Raw genomic sequence first — 13,389 nt, 5'->3', positions numbered from 1 at the left:
ATCCTTTAGAGGATATACAAGATATGCAATGAGGAATGCTCTTCCAAGGGAAGTGCATGTAAGATTTACTAAGAAAACAACCAAATTACAAATCTTACAGAAAATGAGAGATAGAAAATTAGAATACAAAGGCAAGGAGATTGTAGTCCTCAAACAAATCCCGAGAGAGGTGAGAGAGAGGAGAAGAGAATACCAATTCCTGACCAGAGTTCTGATTTTAAAAGGTGTTAATTACAGATGGCTCATACCGGAAGGTCTACTATGTACATGGCAAGGACAAAGACACAGGATAGATACAACTGAGAAGGCAGAAGCTTTTTATGCAGAATATTTTAGAGAAATGGCTGAGAAAACTGGGAAAGATGGTTCTGTGGTACAACTACTGGAATCACCCACAACTGTGACTGAAAAAATAGAAGGAGCTGTAGGTGGAATTGAGAAAGAAGAAGGTGGGTGGGGGATGTAAGCTGTAGAGAAAAACGAGAACCCAGATCTACTGGAACTATAAACCCTGTATATAAAGTATAAACATGGAGGAAAGAAAAATGATTACAATTAACATTAATGGACTTAATTTGGTAACTAAAAGAAAAAAAAGCATTCTATAAATCAGAGAAGTTAAAACTTGCCACAAGTTGCCTACAAGAGTGCAGATCCAAAAGAGAAATGAAGATCTACTAATTCAACCGAAGCTTGGGAAAATGTCTCCAACACTGGCGAACTGCAAGAAAAGAGGAGTCATCTTCTATATTAAAGGCAATATTCCAGCAAAATTAACCTACCCAGAGGAAGAGGGAAGAATCTTGAAGGAGTTAAATGATAACACAATCATGCTGTGAAATAAATTAACAATGATACAATGGAAAACTAATATATCTATGCATTGAATACTCTAGAACTTTTTGCTTTAAAAAGGATAAGGATAATAATGATTTTATGTATATTCAATAAGAGGACTGGTGATATAATGTATAACGCTAAGAACGTACTACAATGGTATCTTGTTATTTATAATAATTCTAACTGTTATCAAATAGATAATTAAGAATGTATGGAAAGCATGATTTTTTGGAAAAAATAATACTAATGGTAACTGAATATATAATGTCAAATGAAAGGGAGGTATTCAGTTATACTAGATGGAAAATCTGAGATGGTAAATATCATTTGAGAATATGGATGCTAAAATACCTGTAACCAAACAACATGCTATATGTGATGATGGGTTTTTTTCTTTTTGTGTTTTTTTTTAATTGTTGTGTGTACCAAATATATAAGTATATATACAACAGAGAGATACAAAGTGTTTGTGTGTGTGGAAGTATAGTTAGGACAGGTTAGCAAAAGTAAGGGAATAAGAAATGATACTAAATTATGTCTGGGTTGGCGGAAATACCATCCCAAGGAAACATAAACTGAGATTTAAAATAGACGCACCAACAACAATAGAAAAAGAAAGGGAGAGAGGAGGAGAGAGTGAAAGGAAGACGGGGGAAAGAAGAAAGAGGTAAGAAGAGGAGGATGGAAAGGAGAGAAAGAGGAGGAGAGTGGGAAGAAAGGGGAAGAGGAAGAGCAGGAGTAGGAGAAAGGTACGGGAAGAAGGAAGGGGAAGGAGAGGAGGAAGGAGGAAAGTAGAGAATGGAGGGAGGGAGAAAGGGAAAGGAAAGGAGGATGGAAGGGAGAGAAAAGGAAGGAGAAAGGGTAGGAAGGGAAAGAGGAAGAACAGGAGCAAAGGAGAGGTAAGGGAAGAAGGAAGGAGAAGGAGAGGAGGAAGGAAGAAAGTAGAGAAGGGAGAGAGGGTGAAAAGAAAGAGGTAAGGAGAGGAGGATGGAAAGGAGGAGGAGAGAGGGTAGGAAGGGGAAGAGTGGGAGTAGGAGAAAGGTACAGGAAGAAGGAAGGGATCAGTTGAAGTTTCCTGTCCCAAAACACCCCCAGAGCCCCCTAAGACCCCCTCAAAGGGAGGGTCTCTCCCCCCCCTTCACAAACGGGAGAGTTTGGGGAAGTTAATTCAGACACCCAAATGCGCTTCTCTCAAATTCCACCCCCCTCCAGGTCCTGATTGAGGAATTAGGGTCCTTGGTCCCCTCCCCAAATTAAGCAGCTCCCCAAAGGGGCTCCAATCTCCACTCTTGCTTGACTTTCAAAGCCTCAAATTTGAGATTCAGAGGAAAAAGTGAATTTTCCGAAGCTGCCAAAATTCTTTTTCTTATACGGAGTTTTGGTGGCATTTGTGGATTCAGGTCTGAAAATGCCTCAGTTTCCCTCTTTCGCTTTCCGTCTCCTTCCTCTTTTAACGGAAGAAGCTTTGGGGGCTCCAAAGGGATTTGGGCCTTGAAGCTCCCACTTCTCTTGCCCTCCAACCCCTTTCCCAAAGTCTCTCCTGGGGGGGTCTCAGCTCCTTTCTCCCCCCCCACTCTGCTCCCCAGCATCCGTGGGTCTCTCCCAGCCCCCTCCTTAGAATAGAATAACAGTGTTGGAAGGGACCTTGGAGGTCTTCTAGTCCACCCCCCTTCCTAGGTAGGAAACCCTACACCACTTCAGACAAATGGTTATCCAACATCTTTTTAAAAAGTTCCAGTGTTGGAGAATTCACAACTTCTGGAGGCAAATTGTTCCACTGATCAATTCTTCTGAGTGTCAGGAAATTTCTCTTTAGCTCTAAGTTGCTTCTCTCCTTGATTGACATCTGCCTTTGGGTTTCACCTTTACTCCGTTTATTAGGAGTATGGCTATCCATTTATGTAGTAATCCAGAAATGCCGTAAGAACTTAGTTTCAACAGTAGTTTATCATGTACCACTGATTCAAAGGCTTTGCAGAAGTCTATGTAAATTGCATCTATTGCTTTACCCTGGTCAAGATGTGTGACTCAAATGTTTCTGCAGTGTAGGAGTTGCAGATTAGAGGACAATTTTTTCCTGAATCCAAACTGCTTGTTAGAAAGTTGTTTGTTTCTAAGTGGAGGGCGAAGGGCTGGTTTATAATTGATTCCGTGACTTTAGAGGTGAGGCAACACAGCGAGATTGGTCTGTAGTTTCCAGGGTCTTTTTCTTTCCTCCCCGCATGAAAGAGGAAAAAGGGATAATAATAATCTGTGGGCATCATTATTTCTTTAAGCCCCCCAGTCACGTCTTTGATACGTTCCCCACACCTGTGAAACAGCTAAGCCCCCTGGTTTGATTGTCTACGAATTGCTGGTTCAGTTCCCCTGAGCAATGAAGCCTCTTCCACCAATAATGTCTTTTCTTTGTTAAGGAAATCTGATTTCTTTTTCCTGCCATTGAGATGTTTGATGTTTCTCCCTTTTCCAGGTTCTTCCACGCTGTCTTGCAAGGGGAGGGATTTCCAACAGGAGCCCAAATCTTCTCCGTGTTTGAGACAATTCCTGAAATCACACACTGACCGATTCTTCCTGGGGTGACCCCAAGACCCCAGATGAGGAAGGGGAGGGGAAAGTTCTGCCCTTAAGAGATCGAGGCTGCTGGAGTCCTGCAGAGCCAGTCTGGATGACCTCTGGAGGGGGCGAGGCTCAGTTGGAGAGCTGACTAGGATCATCTAGGGATGCTGGGAAGAAGCGAGAGGTCCTCCACTCAGGGCTGTCCCATTGAACACCCACCCACCCCTCTTTCCCACAGGGCTGATCTTCCCCTCCGTGGCAAATGTCTTCTACATCAGGAATGGCTTCAGGTGGATTTCTCAGAGGTCATCTAGATCAACCCCTTGCTCGAGTAGGGGAGACACATCACCATCTGTACCATCAAGCAGGAGACCCCATACCATTAGAATCTGAGCCCCAAAGAGGGAGGGAGGCTTTGGGTGCCAAAATGGGGCAGGAGCCTCCGGTTGTGAAGGAGAGAAATTGGCTGAAATGGCTGGGTGAGTGTAGGGGGAAATTGCCACCAATGGCTCCCCAAAAGTGCTTGGAGACGACTGTGTCTGCTGGCATTCTGCTCCTCAAGAGGGGCCTTGAGGGGAAGGGGGGCCTCCAAGCAGGAGGGAGTCCAGACCCTTCTCCTCCCTGGATATGCCCACCCAAACCAGTTCTGGCTTTTGACCTGAAGCAGCCAGGATGGTCGACCCAGAGGCAGCGGAGGGAGGAGCCTCCTGTGGGGGCAGGAAAGAGGAAGAAGAGGAAGGAAGGAAGAATTCCAGGGTTTTCTTACATCAGAAGTTTATTTCTTTATAGCAAAGCGAAGGGAAGTGATTAATAGTAAGAATAATGTAGATGAAGCTGCTGTGGGTTCAAAGCTAGGAGAGATGAGGGGGCTGGAGGGACAGGTTCACCCAGCATTCCTGGGGGCAATCTAGATTGTCTGCAAGCCTCCCTCCCAAGAAAGGGAGGCCCTCAAAGGAAGCCTGGGGGGAGTCTCAGCAGCAGAAGGTCCAGGTTGAAATTCTTCTCCTCTCCCCAACCTGCCACTTCAGCCTCCATTTCTCAGAGGTTGCAAACAGAACAAAGAATCATCATGTCAGCACTCCTTCATTGAGTAATTAGGAAAGAAAACCACAAGACTCCATTGATAGAAATCAAGTGTACTTTTACTAATTATAAATGATCAGAAGCGTAGCAAAGCGAAGACTGATTATTTAGGCGCGAAAGCGAGCGATATATAGAATAACCCATTCCCCACCCCTTGGCATCCCAGTTACAGTCCAATCATAATTCTCCCAATTGTCAGGTGTGAGATAACTTCGAAAGGCATCACCAAGATGGAATGTCGGTGCCGTTGGCCTTGGCGGGAAACCTCCTCCGCATGCGCAGTCCGACAGGCAGCAGAACTCCAGAATCTTCCTCCAGCACAATTAGTAACCCCTCCCAAATACCATGCCCCTCCTCCCCGTTTCAATGGCAGCCGAAGCAGCAGCAAAGCAGAGGCTGACGTATCAGCTACTAAAGAAATCATTTCCTTTTGCATCAGAGAACAGGATTAATTCATGAGTGCTGTAGAAAAAGAGATGGGGAAGAAAATTAGAATATAAAGAGAAACGTTTAGTGTAAAAATCATATTTATCTTCCCTTTTAGTCCCCCAACCCCAAAGGCAGACCCCACACTGCAGGGGGGTGGTTGATGGGCAGGGACAGATAGAAGGAGAATGTGCCCATTGCAGGAACGAAAAGGCTGGGATGGATGAGGGATTCCTCCCCATTTCATCTCCAGGGGATTTTGGAATTCTCCCTGACTTAATTAGAAGGTTAATTAAGAGAACACCCCCCTCCCCCCTCCCTGCAGACCTTCCATATGAAGAAAGAAGATGGGGCTACAAAGGGGGTGGCAGGAAAAGGTGGAGCGATGGGTCACTTGGCCAGAAATTGTGTGAATTCTCACAAGGAGAAGAGGGGGGGGGGGTCAGGAAGAGGAGCCTGTCAAGGTTCCAACTAATGAACCCAATTGAGTCTGAATGGGGGGCCAAGAAGGATCATCTCGGATGGGGGAGGGGAGTCCAGTTCAGGGCGAAGTTTAGGAGGGAGTTTATTAAGTTGATGGGGTCATCTCAAGGGCTTAGCTCCACCTTCCATCCAAGCACCAATGGAGCTGCGGGACGAGCTAATGCAGTGATAGAACAATACCTGAGATCCTACATTAATTATCAGCAATTTAGGTGGGAACATCTCCTGCCATCTGCTGAAGTGGCCTTCAACACCACAGTGCATAGTAGCATTGGACTCACTCCTTTCAAATAGCCACAGGGGTGGGATTTGTCCCCCTGCCTGAATACCCTCAGGAACCCCCTTCCACAGTGAGCCTAACTGAATGGGTGGGTTGCTTACAAAATGCATGTGGGAATGTAAACCTTGGGGTCCTTCCTCCTTGAGGGAGGAATGGGAAGGAATGGCCCCTCCTTCCCTTCCCTTTTGCAATTCCCCAAAACATGGAAAGATTCTGGGCAAGATTTTAGCTTTCGTTTTTGATTGCAATACTTTTTCAGATCTCTGTAAGTAAAAGCTGCCCCAAATTTCATAACTTTGCTGTATCCACAGGACTTCAGATGAGGGAGGAAGAGGAGAAACTCACCTGCAGGAGGTTGGATGGGAATTGCTGGAAGGAGAAAAAGACCCAATCAGGACCCTTCATGGTTCTGGAGGACTCAGGGGGTCCCCCTCCCCTTCGATAGCCCATAATAGGTTGCATGATCTTCCCTTAAAAGCCCCTCAAACAAGAGAAGCTGACAAAAATATTTCTCAAGGAGACCCTCTTGGCCACCTGCTGAGCTTCATGAGAGGCCTCCCCTAGATGGTCCCCTCCCCACAACCTCTCATCCAGCCCCCCAGACTCACCTTTCTTGGCCCTCAGGTAAGAGAAGAGCCCCACCGAAAAGAAGGCCACTCCTATCACAGCTCCCATTATCCCCGTCCAGAGTTTGCTCTTGGCAGAGCTGGAGGTACGGGGCTCTGGGAAAGGAGAAGGAGCCTCACCTGAGCAGGAGGATCAGGCCCACCTTCCCCCAGGAGGAGGGTCCATTCTGACTCTCCCCAGACAGGGAGGGTATCTCCCCCTTCTCAGGATAGGATGGGGTCCCCAGAGCAGGACGGGAGGGGCTTACCCCATTGGACAGTGATGGGGGCCTCCAGGCTGGCGTGCTCCACCTTGCAAGTGTAGACGTCCCCCCGCTGGGGCTGGGTCTCCAGCATCACCATGAGCTGGTAGGTCCAGTCTCCGTTCTGGAGCTCCTCCCCATAGGCCACGCCCTCCTTCTCTGGCTGGCCGTTCTTCAGCCACTGGATCTCGATCTCCACGGGGTAAAAGCCCGTCGCAATGCAGAGGAGGATGATGTTGGGGGAATCGGGCTCCATCTTGGTGGGGGAGATGGTGACGGTGGGCTTGGCTGGAGGGAAGGAGGGGAAGGAGGCACATGAGAGACACAGGAGGGCCCGGAACAGAAGACCAAGTTGGTTAGTTCAAGACTCCTTTTCTCTCTTAAAAATATTCCGTGTTTTGAGTTTCTGTGGAGATTCTCAGTCAATCCCGGTCATGGTTGTCCCAAAGGAGCTTTTCCCCCCCAAAAGACATTTTGCTTCTCATCCGAGAAGTTTCTTCAGTTCCGAGGGCCCAAATCGAAGCTTCTTGGATGAGAAGCAAAATGTCTTGAAGGAAAAACAAAGTCCAGTTGCCTTTTGAGAAAAGACCTCTGGGACGGTGTTTGGAGTCATCTTCCATAGCAAATTGCAGGAAGAGATGAAAAGGGATCCTGAAAAATGGGGAAACCTAAATCCTTCCTGGTTGGGATCAGGTGACCTCATCAAAAGGGAAGAATCGTCAAAATAGGCAAATCCCACAGCAGAAGAACAGAATAACAGTCGGAAGGGGCCTTGGAGGTCTTCTAGTCCAACCCCCTGCTCAGGCAGGAAACATTTCAGACAAGTAATATAATTAATAATATTTCAGTAATATTTCAGACAAGAGGCTGTCCAATCTCTCCTTAAAAACCTCCCGAAATTCCACCTATCAGCTGTTCCAGGTCGCAGGGATCATCACTGCCTATCATTTCCTCCGCGCACCCATTTTTGGACTCCACGTATCCCATTTTCAGCGTCCGCAGACCCCATTTTCTTCCTCCACGTGCTCCATTTTTGGCCCATTCCAGGTGGTGGCGATAGTGGTAGCCATCCCTGTCGCCTGGAACAGGTCAAAAGTGGGACGCACAGATTCTGAAAATGGAGTTTGCAGAGGCAGGGATAGGTGGAAATGGCAGTGACGTGCGGTGAGGTTTATGGCTGGTGAGGCAGCAATTTTTTTAGACTTGTGGACTTCAACTCCCAGAATTCCATAGCGAGGCATGCTCAATTCCGATTTAAAGTGACAGCATTTGTTTTTCTCCTTTGCTAAATAAGTTTCCTCCTTTCTTTTTCTTTCTCTTCTCCCTTCCCCTCCTTCCTCCCTCTCTCCCTCCCTCCCCCCTCTCTCAAACACACACACAAACACACACAGTGAGAGGCAGTGGTGATGGGCGGCGACAGCGGTGATGCGTGGTGGTGATCCCCGCAGCCTAGAACAGCTGATAGGCCGTATTCTGGAAGGCAGATCCAATCGCCAATCAGCTGTTCATGCTAAATCATTTATTGGTATGCCTAATTTATTAAATCATTTTAATTTCCAAGGCTTCTGTCTTTTCTCTTATTTTGTGGAGGAGACTCAGAACTAAAGATGGGGGCAGATTGAAACCCAATAGAAGTCCCATTTTTTTATTTTTAAACACCCCCACCCTCCTCCGAAACACAACTTTCTCCTTCTGTCCATCCAGGAATTTAATTCAATGCACATTTGGAGACCTCCCAGTTTAAAACAGCAGGAACACACAATACATTTTGTCTGCCTCACACTGTGATATTCAAGCTTTATTTTCAACTTTAATGACGAATGCAGTGAAAAATGTGACCCAGAGTTACGTTTGTCTTTCTGATGAAGCACCCATAGAATTGATGCTAATTTTGGAAGTTTGGGGTTAAAGTATTGCAATTATTGAGATGCTCCTTTGTTGGGGTTCATTGAACAACAAGCAGAAGACTCAGATGGGATTTTTCCCCAGAGAAATCGAGGCTCAGTTAATTTTGGGGAGAGTTCAGGAAAGGCTGAGAGCCTCTCTTGGTGGCCAGAGAAAAGCTTTGGCCCCTCGGGGGAAGGAGACGCCCGGATCTCTCCGGAGAGAAAAGTCAGCTCAGAAGTCAAAGAAAAAGGAAGAGAAAATTTCCCCAAAGAGACTCAAGAAACATCCTGTGATTTCAGGTCTCCTGAACTGCAGCAGGAACAACAATTTGCTCTAAATGCACGGAATATTTATTAAAAGAAACGGAACAAAGGCACTTTCAGGAGTTATAAAAAATCATTAGATATATTAGCAGAAGTGAGGAAATTTCTATGGTAAATATTGCTGGAATGAGAATTATTTCAAGTGTGCCAGATGACAAGAATGTTGAATTGATAGTAAGAAATAATTAAATGTTGAATATTATCAATCAGGGGATTATTATCTCCAGGAAAACATCCTCTTTGCTGGTAAAAACTATTTCAAACAATCTCTCAAATATTAGGAGAGAATATTATCCATTCATTTCCTAATTCTGAGATCCTCTTACATGGATGTGATCCTCCTCCTGGCTTTGCTGGGAAGAATTGAGGAGTGAGAATGAGACGGAATCTGTGCAGAACAAAATCTCTTTCGGTTCCCCTGAAATATGGAATAATTGAGGCAAGGAGGAAAAGCCCAGGATCTCCCCGTCAAAGGCCTTTCTCTCTTAGGATGGGGCTGGTTTTTTTTCCCTCTGATGGGGGAGAAACCTCTGATTTCACTCTGTGGTCAGAGATGATTTCTGGAGAAGCTCCTGGGCTCCCAATGGGAAGCTCAGACTCAGGATATTCTTCCCTTTTCCCACTTCCCATCAAAGGAGGAAAATCCCCCTGGAAAGGCCGGATGGCAACAAGGGCAGCTGGAATCCTTCATTTCCACCATGTTTGGCCTCTGAAACCCCATCAGTCGATAGAAATAAGTACAATTATTATTATTATTACGGGGAGAATGTAAATTAGGAAAACAAATCTGGGCAGTTTGCAAAGAAGGTGGAAGAGACGCTCAAACAATCCAGGGACCCCAAATTCAGTCTTAAGGTTTGTGGGGGGTTTGGACTCTCCCCTCCCCCAAATCAGGACCCTCCCCAGGAAGGAAGACGGAAGCGATGGGGCTGCAGGGGAAGCTGAGTCTGTGGGCAAAAAGGGGGCTCCAAGGGGGGCTTTTCTCCCGGACCCCCCAAAATCAGCTGAATGGAATTTCTCAGCCTCTGAATCAGCTTCCGCTCAAGGCAGAGGAAACGCCAGACCAGGATTCCGGTTTGATTCCGGTTTGATTCATGATTATAAATTCTATCTGGATGGATGGATTTATATTTCATTGTTTAGTTTATTATTTATTTCATTTAGCCAGTTTATTAATTTATTAAGTTTATTATTTGTTTATTACATTATGTATTTATTTTATTATGTATGTATTTATTTTATTATTTGTTTGTGATTCTGGTTTGATTCCGGTTTGATTCATGATTACAAATTCTATCTGGATGGATGGATTTATATTTCATTGTTTAGTTTATTATTTATTTTATTTAGCCAGTTTATTAATTTATTTAGTTTATTATTTATATATTATATTATTTATGAATATATTTTATTATGTATTTATTTTATTATTTATGTATTCTATTATTTATGTATTTTTATTATTTGTGTATATATTTTATTTGTTTATTTTATTAAGTTTTAATTTTTAATTTTATTTATTTAATTTTAATGTGTTGATTTAATTTCATGTATTTATTTATTTTACTTACTTACCTACTTATTTCCTGAGCTCTAAAAGTTGGTGGATGAAGAGGTTTGATCTCTTGGGAGGGGGATCCAGGGGATCCCAGATTCCGGGCAGGGGAAGATTTGGGAGGAAAAGGGGGAGTTGTGGGAATGAGGCTCAGAGGGAGAATTGGAGGGAGGAGGAGAAGAACTAAAGAAGGAAACTTCACCCGGGAGAGTCTCCGTCAAGGGAAGGGGAGGAAAAGGGGGGGTCCCCGCATCCCCGCCCCCAAACTCCCCCCTGCCCCACAACTCTCCCCCCTCCCCTCAAACTCCCCCCTCCCTCGGACTCACCTCTCCGGCCAACTAGGCGCTCCTCCTTGGACGTCTTGTAGCTGTACACCCCGTAGTTGTGCCGGCAGAAGGAATCCACTTCGGCCTTCATGATCTGCATGAATTGCTTATCGCTGTTCCACTTGTCCACAAACGCCTTCCCAAACTCCGTGACGGCCACGTGCTTCCCGAGGTCGCTGTCGAAGCGGACGATCTCCTGCCGGTCGTAGAAGTACCTGACCAGGAACCTCACCCGCTGCGTCCCGTTGAGGAAGCGGCACTCGCCCTTCCCCTGGTGCAGGAAATGGGCTGCGATGGGGGGAAGGAGGAAGGCTGTCAGGAGGGACTCCAGGGCCCATCGTTCCCAGCCGCTAGCAAATGAGGGATCCACTCGGGAACGGAGGATGGCGGGGCACCTTCCGGAAAAGACAGGCGTAGGACGTCCCCTGGAGGAGGGAAGGGGTCTCCCTCAGTCCCAGAGGGGGGGCAGATTCACTGGGCGGGGGGGGGGTCTGGGTGGGGGGCAGGAAAGAAGGAGGGGAGGGGAGGGGTGGGAGGAGCCTCCTGGTGGACCCCCCCATCCTCCCAGGGGGGGGAAAGGCAGGCAGAAACTCAGCTGGTCGAGCAGGGAACGTTGGATCTAAAGGGGGAGGAATGATGGGGGGAGGGCTGGAGGGAAGCTAATATCCATATCTCCCACCCTCCCTTCCTTTGGGGGGAGGGGAACATGGGGAGGGGGCACAATGAGGACATCTAGACTGAGACTGAGACTCCTGGGGTCTCCCAGCCCTACAACCCCCACCTTCCCTGGGTCGCCCCAACTTTCCCTCTTTCCCTCTAATCTTCAGCGCAACTCCCTCCCTTGGGGGATCCTCGGGATTCACACCTGTTTCCTATCCCCTCCCCCAAAAGACCCCTTGCACCCTCCCCCAAGAGCCTCTCAAAGGGAGGGTCTCCAGCCCCCTTCACAAAGGGCAGTTTTTGAGAGCCAATTGAGAGGAGCGACTCAGAGCCCCCAAATCCCCTTCTCTCACTTCCTCCGCCCCCTCCAGGTCCCTATGGAGCCATGGGGGATTATGTGGGGTGGGGGGTCCTTGTTCTCCTCCCCAAATTCAGGGTCTCCCCCAGAAGGGACGGAAGCTCCCCTCTTGCCTGACCTCCAAAGCCTCAAATTTGAGATTCAGAAGAAAAAGTGAAGTTTCTGAAGAAGCCAAAATCCTTTTGCTCAAATGCATCTTTTTCCTTCTGGGGATTCAGGGCTGAAAATGCCTCACTTTCCCTCTTTCGCTTTCGCTTCCCTTCCTCTTTCCAGGCAGCCCCCTCCCATCCAGACACAAGGGGAGGGGGACGGCCGAGAGAGGGGCCTGGCTGCGATCCCCACCTCGGCTACCATCGGGGAAAGGGGTGAGGTCCCTCTCCGTCCCCCTGTGAGGGGGGTAATTTGGGAGGAAGGGGGAGGAGACCACGCAGAGATCGAGGCTGTTGGAAGCTCTTGGAGACCCTGCAGTTTCCTTTCCCCCTCCGGGGGTCTTTCCCAACCTCCTCCCCACCCCAACCCCCTCCTCCCCCGCCCAGCCCCCTCCTTACCGGGGGTCTCCTTCCCCTCTTCGCTTCCGGGGATCCGGGCCAGCGCCCCCACCAGCAGCATCAGGGGGAGTCCAGCAAAAGCCATGGATGCCGCCCCACAAGCGCCCCCAAAGACAGAGGAGAAAGACGCCGATGCCTCCAGCCCCAGAGGCGGAATCGGTGGGTCTGGATTGGGGGGAGGAGGAGTTTTTCTCGGACTTCGGCCTTGGGAGTGTCCAGAAGGAGCAGGAGGACCAATGGGAATCCTCCCTTCTGCAGCGTCATCGGTCTCCGGGCAGAGCCTCCCTCCACTTCACCCGATAGAAGACTTAGTTCGGCGCAGAGAAGAAACTCGAGTTGGTTATTCAGCCCAAGACCCCTTTTCCCGCCCCAGAATATTCTAAGACCACCTCAAAGGAAGGGTCTCCCTCCCCCTTCACAAAAGGGGGAGTTTGGGGGAGTTAATCTCCGAGGCCCTTCTCTCAAAGCCTCCCCTCCCCCCCCCCGCCTTCCAGGTCCTGATTGAGGAATGGGGGATTATAGGGTGGGGGGTCCTTGGTCCCCTCCCCAAATTCAGGGGCTCCCAAAAGGGCTCCAAGCTCCCCTCTTGCTTGACTTTCAAAGGCTCAAGTTTGAGATTCAGAAGAAAAAGTGAATTTTCTGAAGCTGCCAAATTCTTTTTCTTATACGGAGTTTTGGTGGCATTTGTGGATTCAGGTCTGAAAATGCCTCAGTTTCCCTCTTTCGCTTTCCGTCTCCTTCCTATTTTAACGGAAGAAGCTTTGGGGGCTCCAAAGGGATTTGGGCCTTGAAGCTCCCACTTCTCTTGCCCTCCAACCCCTTCCCCAAAGTCTCTCCTGGGGGGTCTCAGCTCCTTTCTCTCCCCACTCTGCTCCCCAGCATCCGTGGGTCCCTCCCAGCCCCCTTCTTACCAGGAGTCTCCTTCCCCCCTCCTCTTCCAGGGATCCCCAACAGCTCCGCCCCCATCAACAGCTGAAGGACCCCAGTGAAACCCATGGATGCTGCCCACAAGACGGAACCTTGGGGTGCCCCACTGCTCACTTCCTCCAGGTAGATGCAGACCCATTAAGGGCTCCTCATTGGATACGTTTTGTCAGCCAGTTAGGAGTCCCTCTGGGGGTGATGCTTCCGTCCCCCTTTTTCTTAGCTATCCAAGAAGCAGGTTGTGGTCTACTTTGTCAAATGCCTTGCTGAAG

The 13,389-nt window shown here is 47.9% G+C and overlaps 1 protein-coding gene across 1 annotated transcript; it reads right to left on the bottom strand.

The window, feature by feature from the left end:
- Positions 1 to 4,095: 4,095 nt before the first annotated feature.
- Positions 4,096 to 12,377, bottom strand: LOC116523585 (H-2 class II histocompatibility antigen, E-S beta chain-like). Its single transcript, XM_032238698.1, has 6 exons — positions 12,194 to 12,377; positions 10,628 to 10,915; positions 6,543 to 6,824; positions 6,277 to 6,390; positions 6,014 to 6,037; positions 4,096 to 4,941 (listed from the first exon to the last, which is right to left on the bottom strand). The coding sequence occupies exons 1-6, from the start codon at positions 12,276 to 12,278 to the stop codon at positions 4,928 to 4,930; spliced, it is 807 nt and encodes a 268-aa protein (XP_032094589.1). The 5' UTR covers positions 12,279 to 12,377; the 3' UTR covers positions 4,096 to 4,927.
- Between the last annotated feature and the right edge of the window lie 1,012 nt (positions 12,378 to 13,389).

Source organism: Thamnophis elegans, unplaced genomic scaffold (genome assembly GCF_009769535.1).
Source record: "Thamnophis elegans isolate rThaEle1 unplaced genomic scaffold, rThaEle1.pri scaffold_59_arrow_ctg1, whole genome shotgun sequence".
Taxonomy (NCBI): Eukaryota; Metazoa; Chordata; class Lepidosauria; order Squamata; family Colubridae; genus Thamnophis; species Thamnophis elegans.
This window is presented reverse-complemented; position numbering and strand designations above follow the sequence as displayed.

What these genes read in the sequence shown, in the direction of transcription:
- LOC116523585 (XM_032238698.1), bottom strand. Translation starts at nt 12,278, where the DNA reads ATGGCTTTTGCTGGACTCCCCCTGATGCTGCTGGTGGGGGCGCTGGCC. An exon ending in AGAGGGGAAGGAGACCCCCG is followed by an intron (nt 10,916 to 12,193) that starts GTAAGGAGGGGG and finishes CCCCCATCGCAG; the next exon opens with CCCATTTCCTGCACCAGGGG. An exon ending in TTACCTGAGGGCCAAGAAAG is followed by an intron (nt 6,038 to 6,276) that starts GTGAGTCTGGGG and finishes TTCTCCTTCCAG; the next exon opens with CAATTCCCATCCAACCTCCT.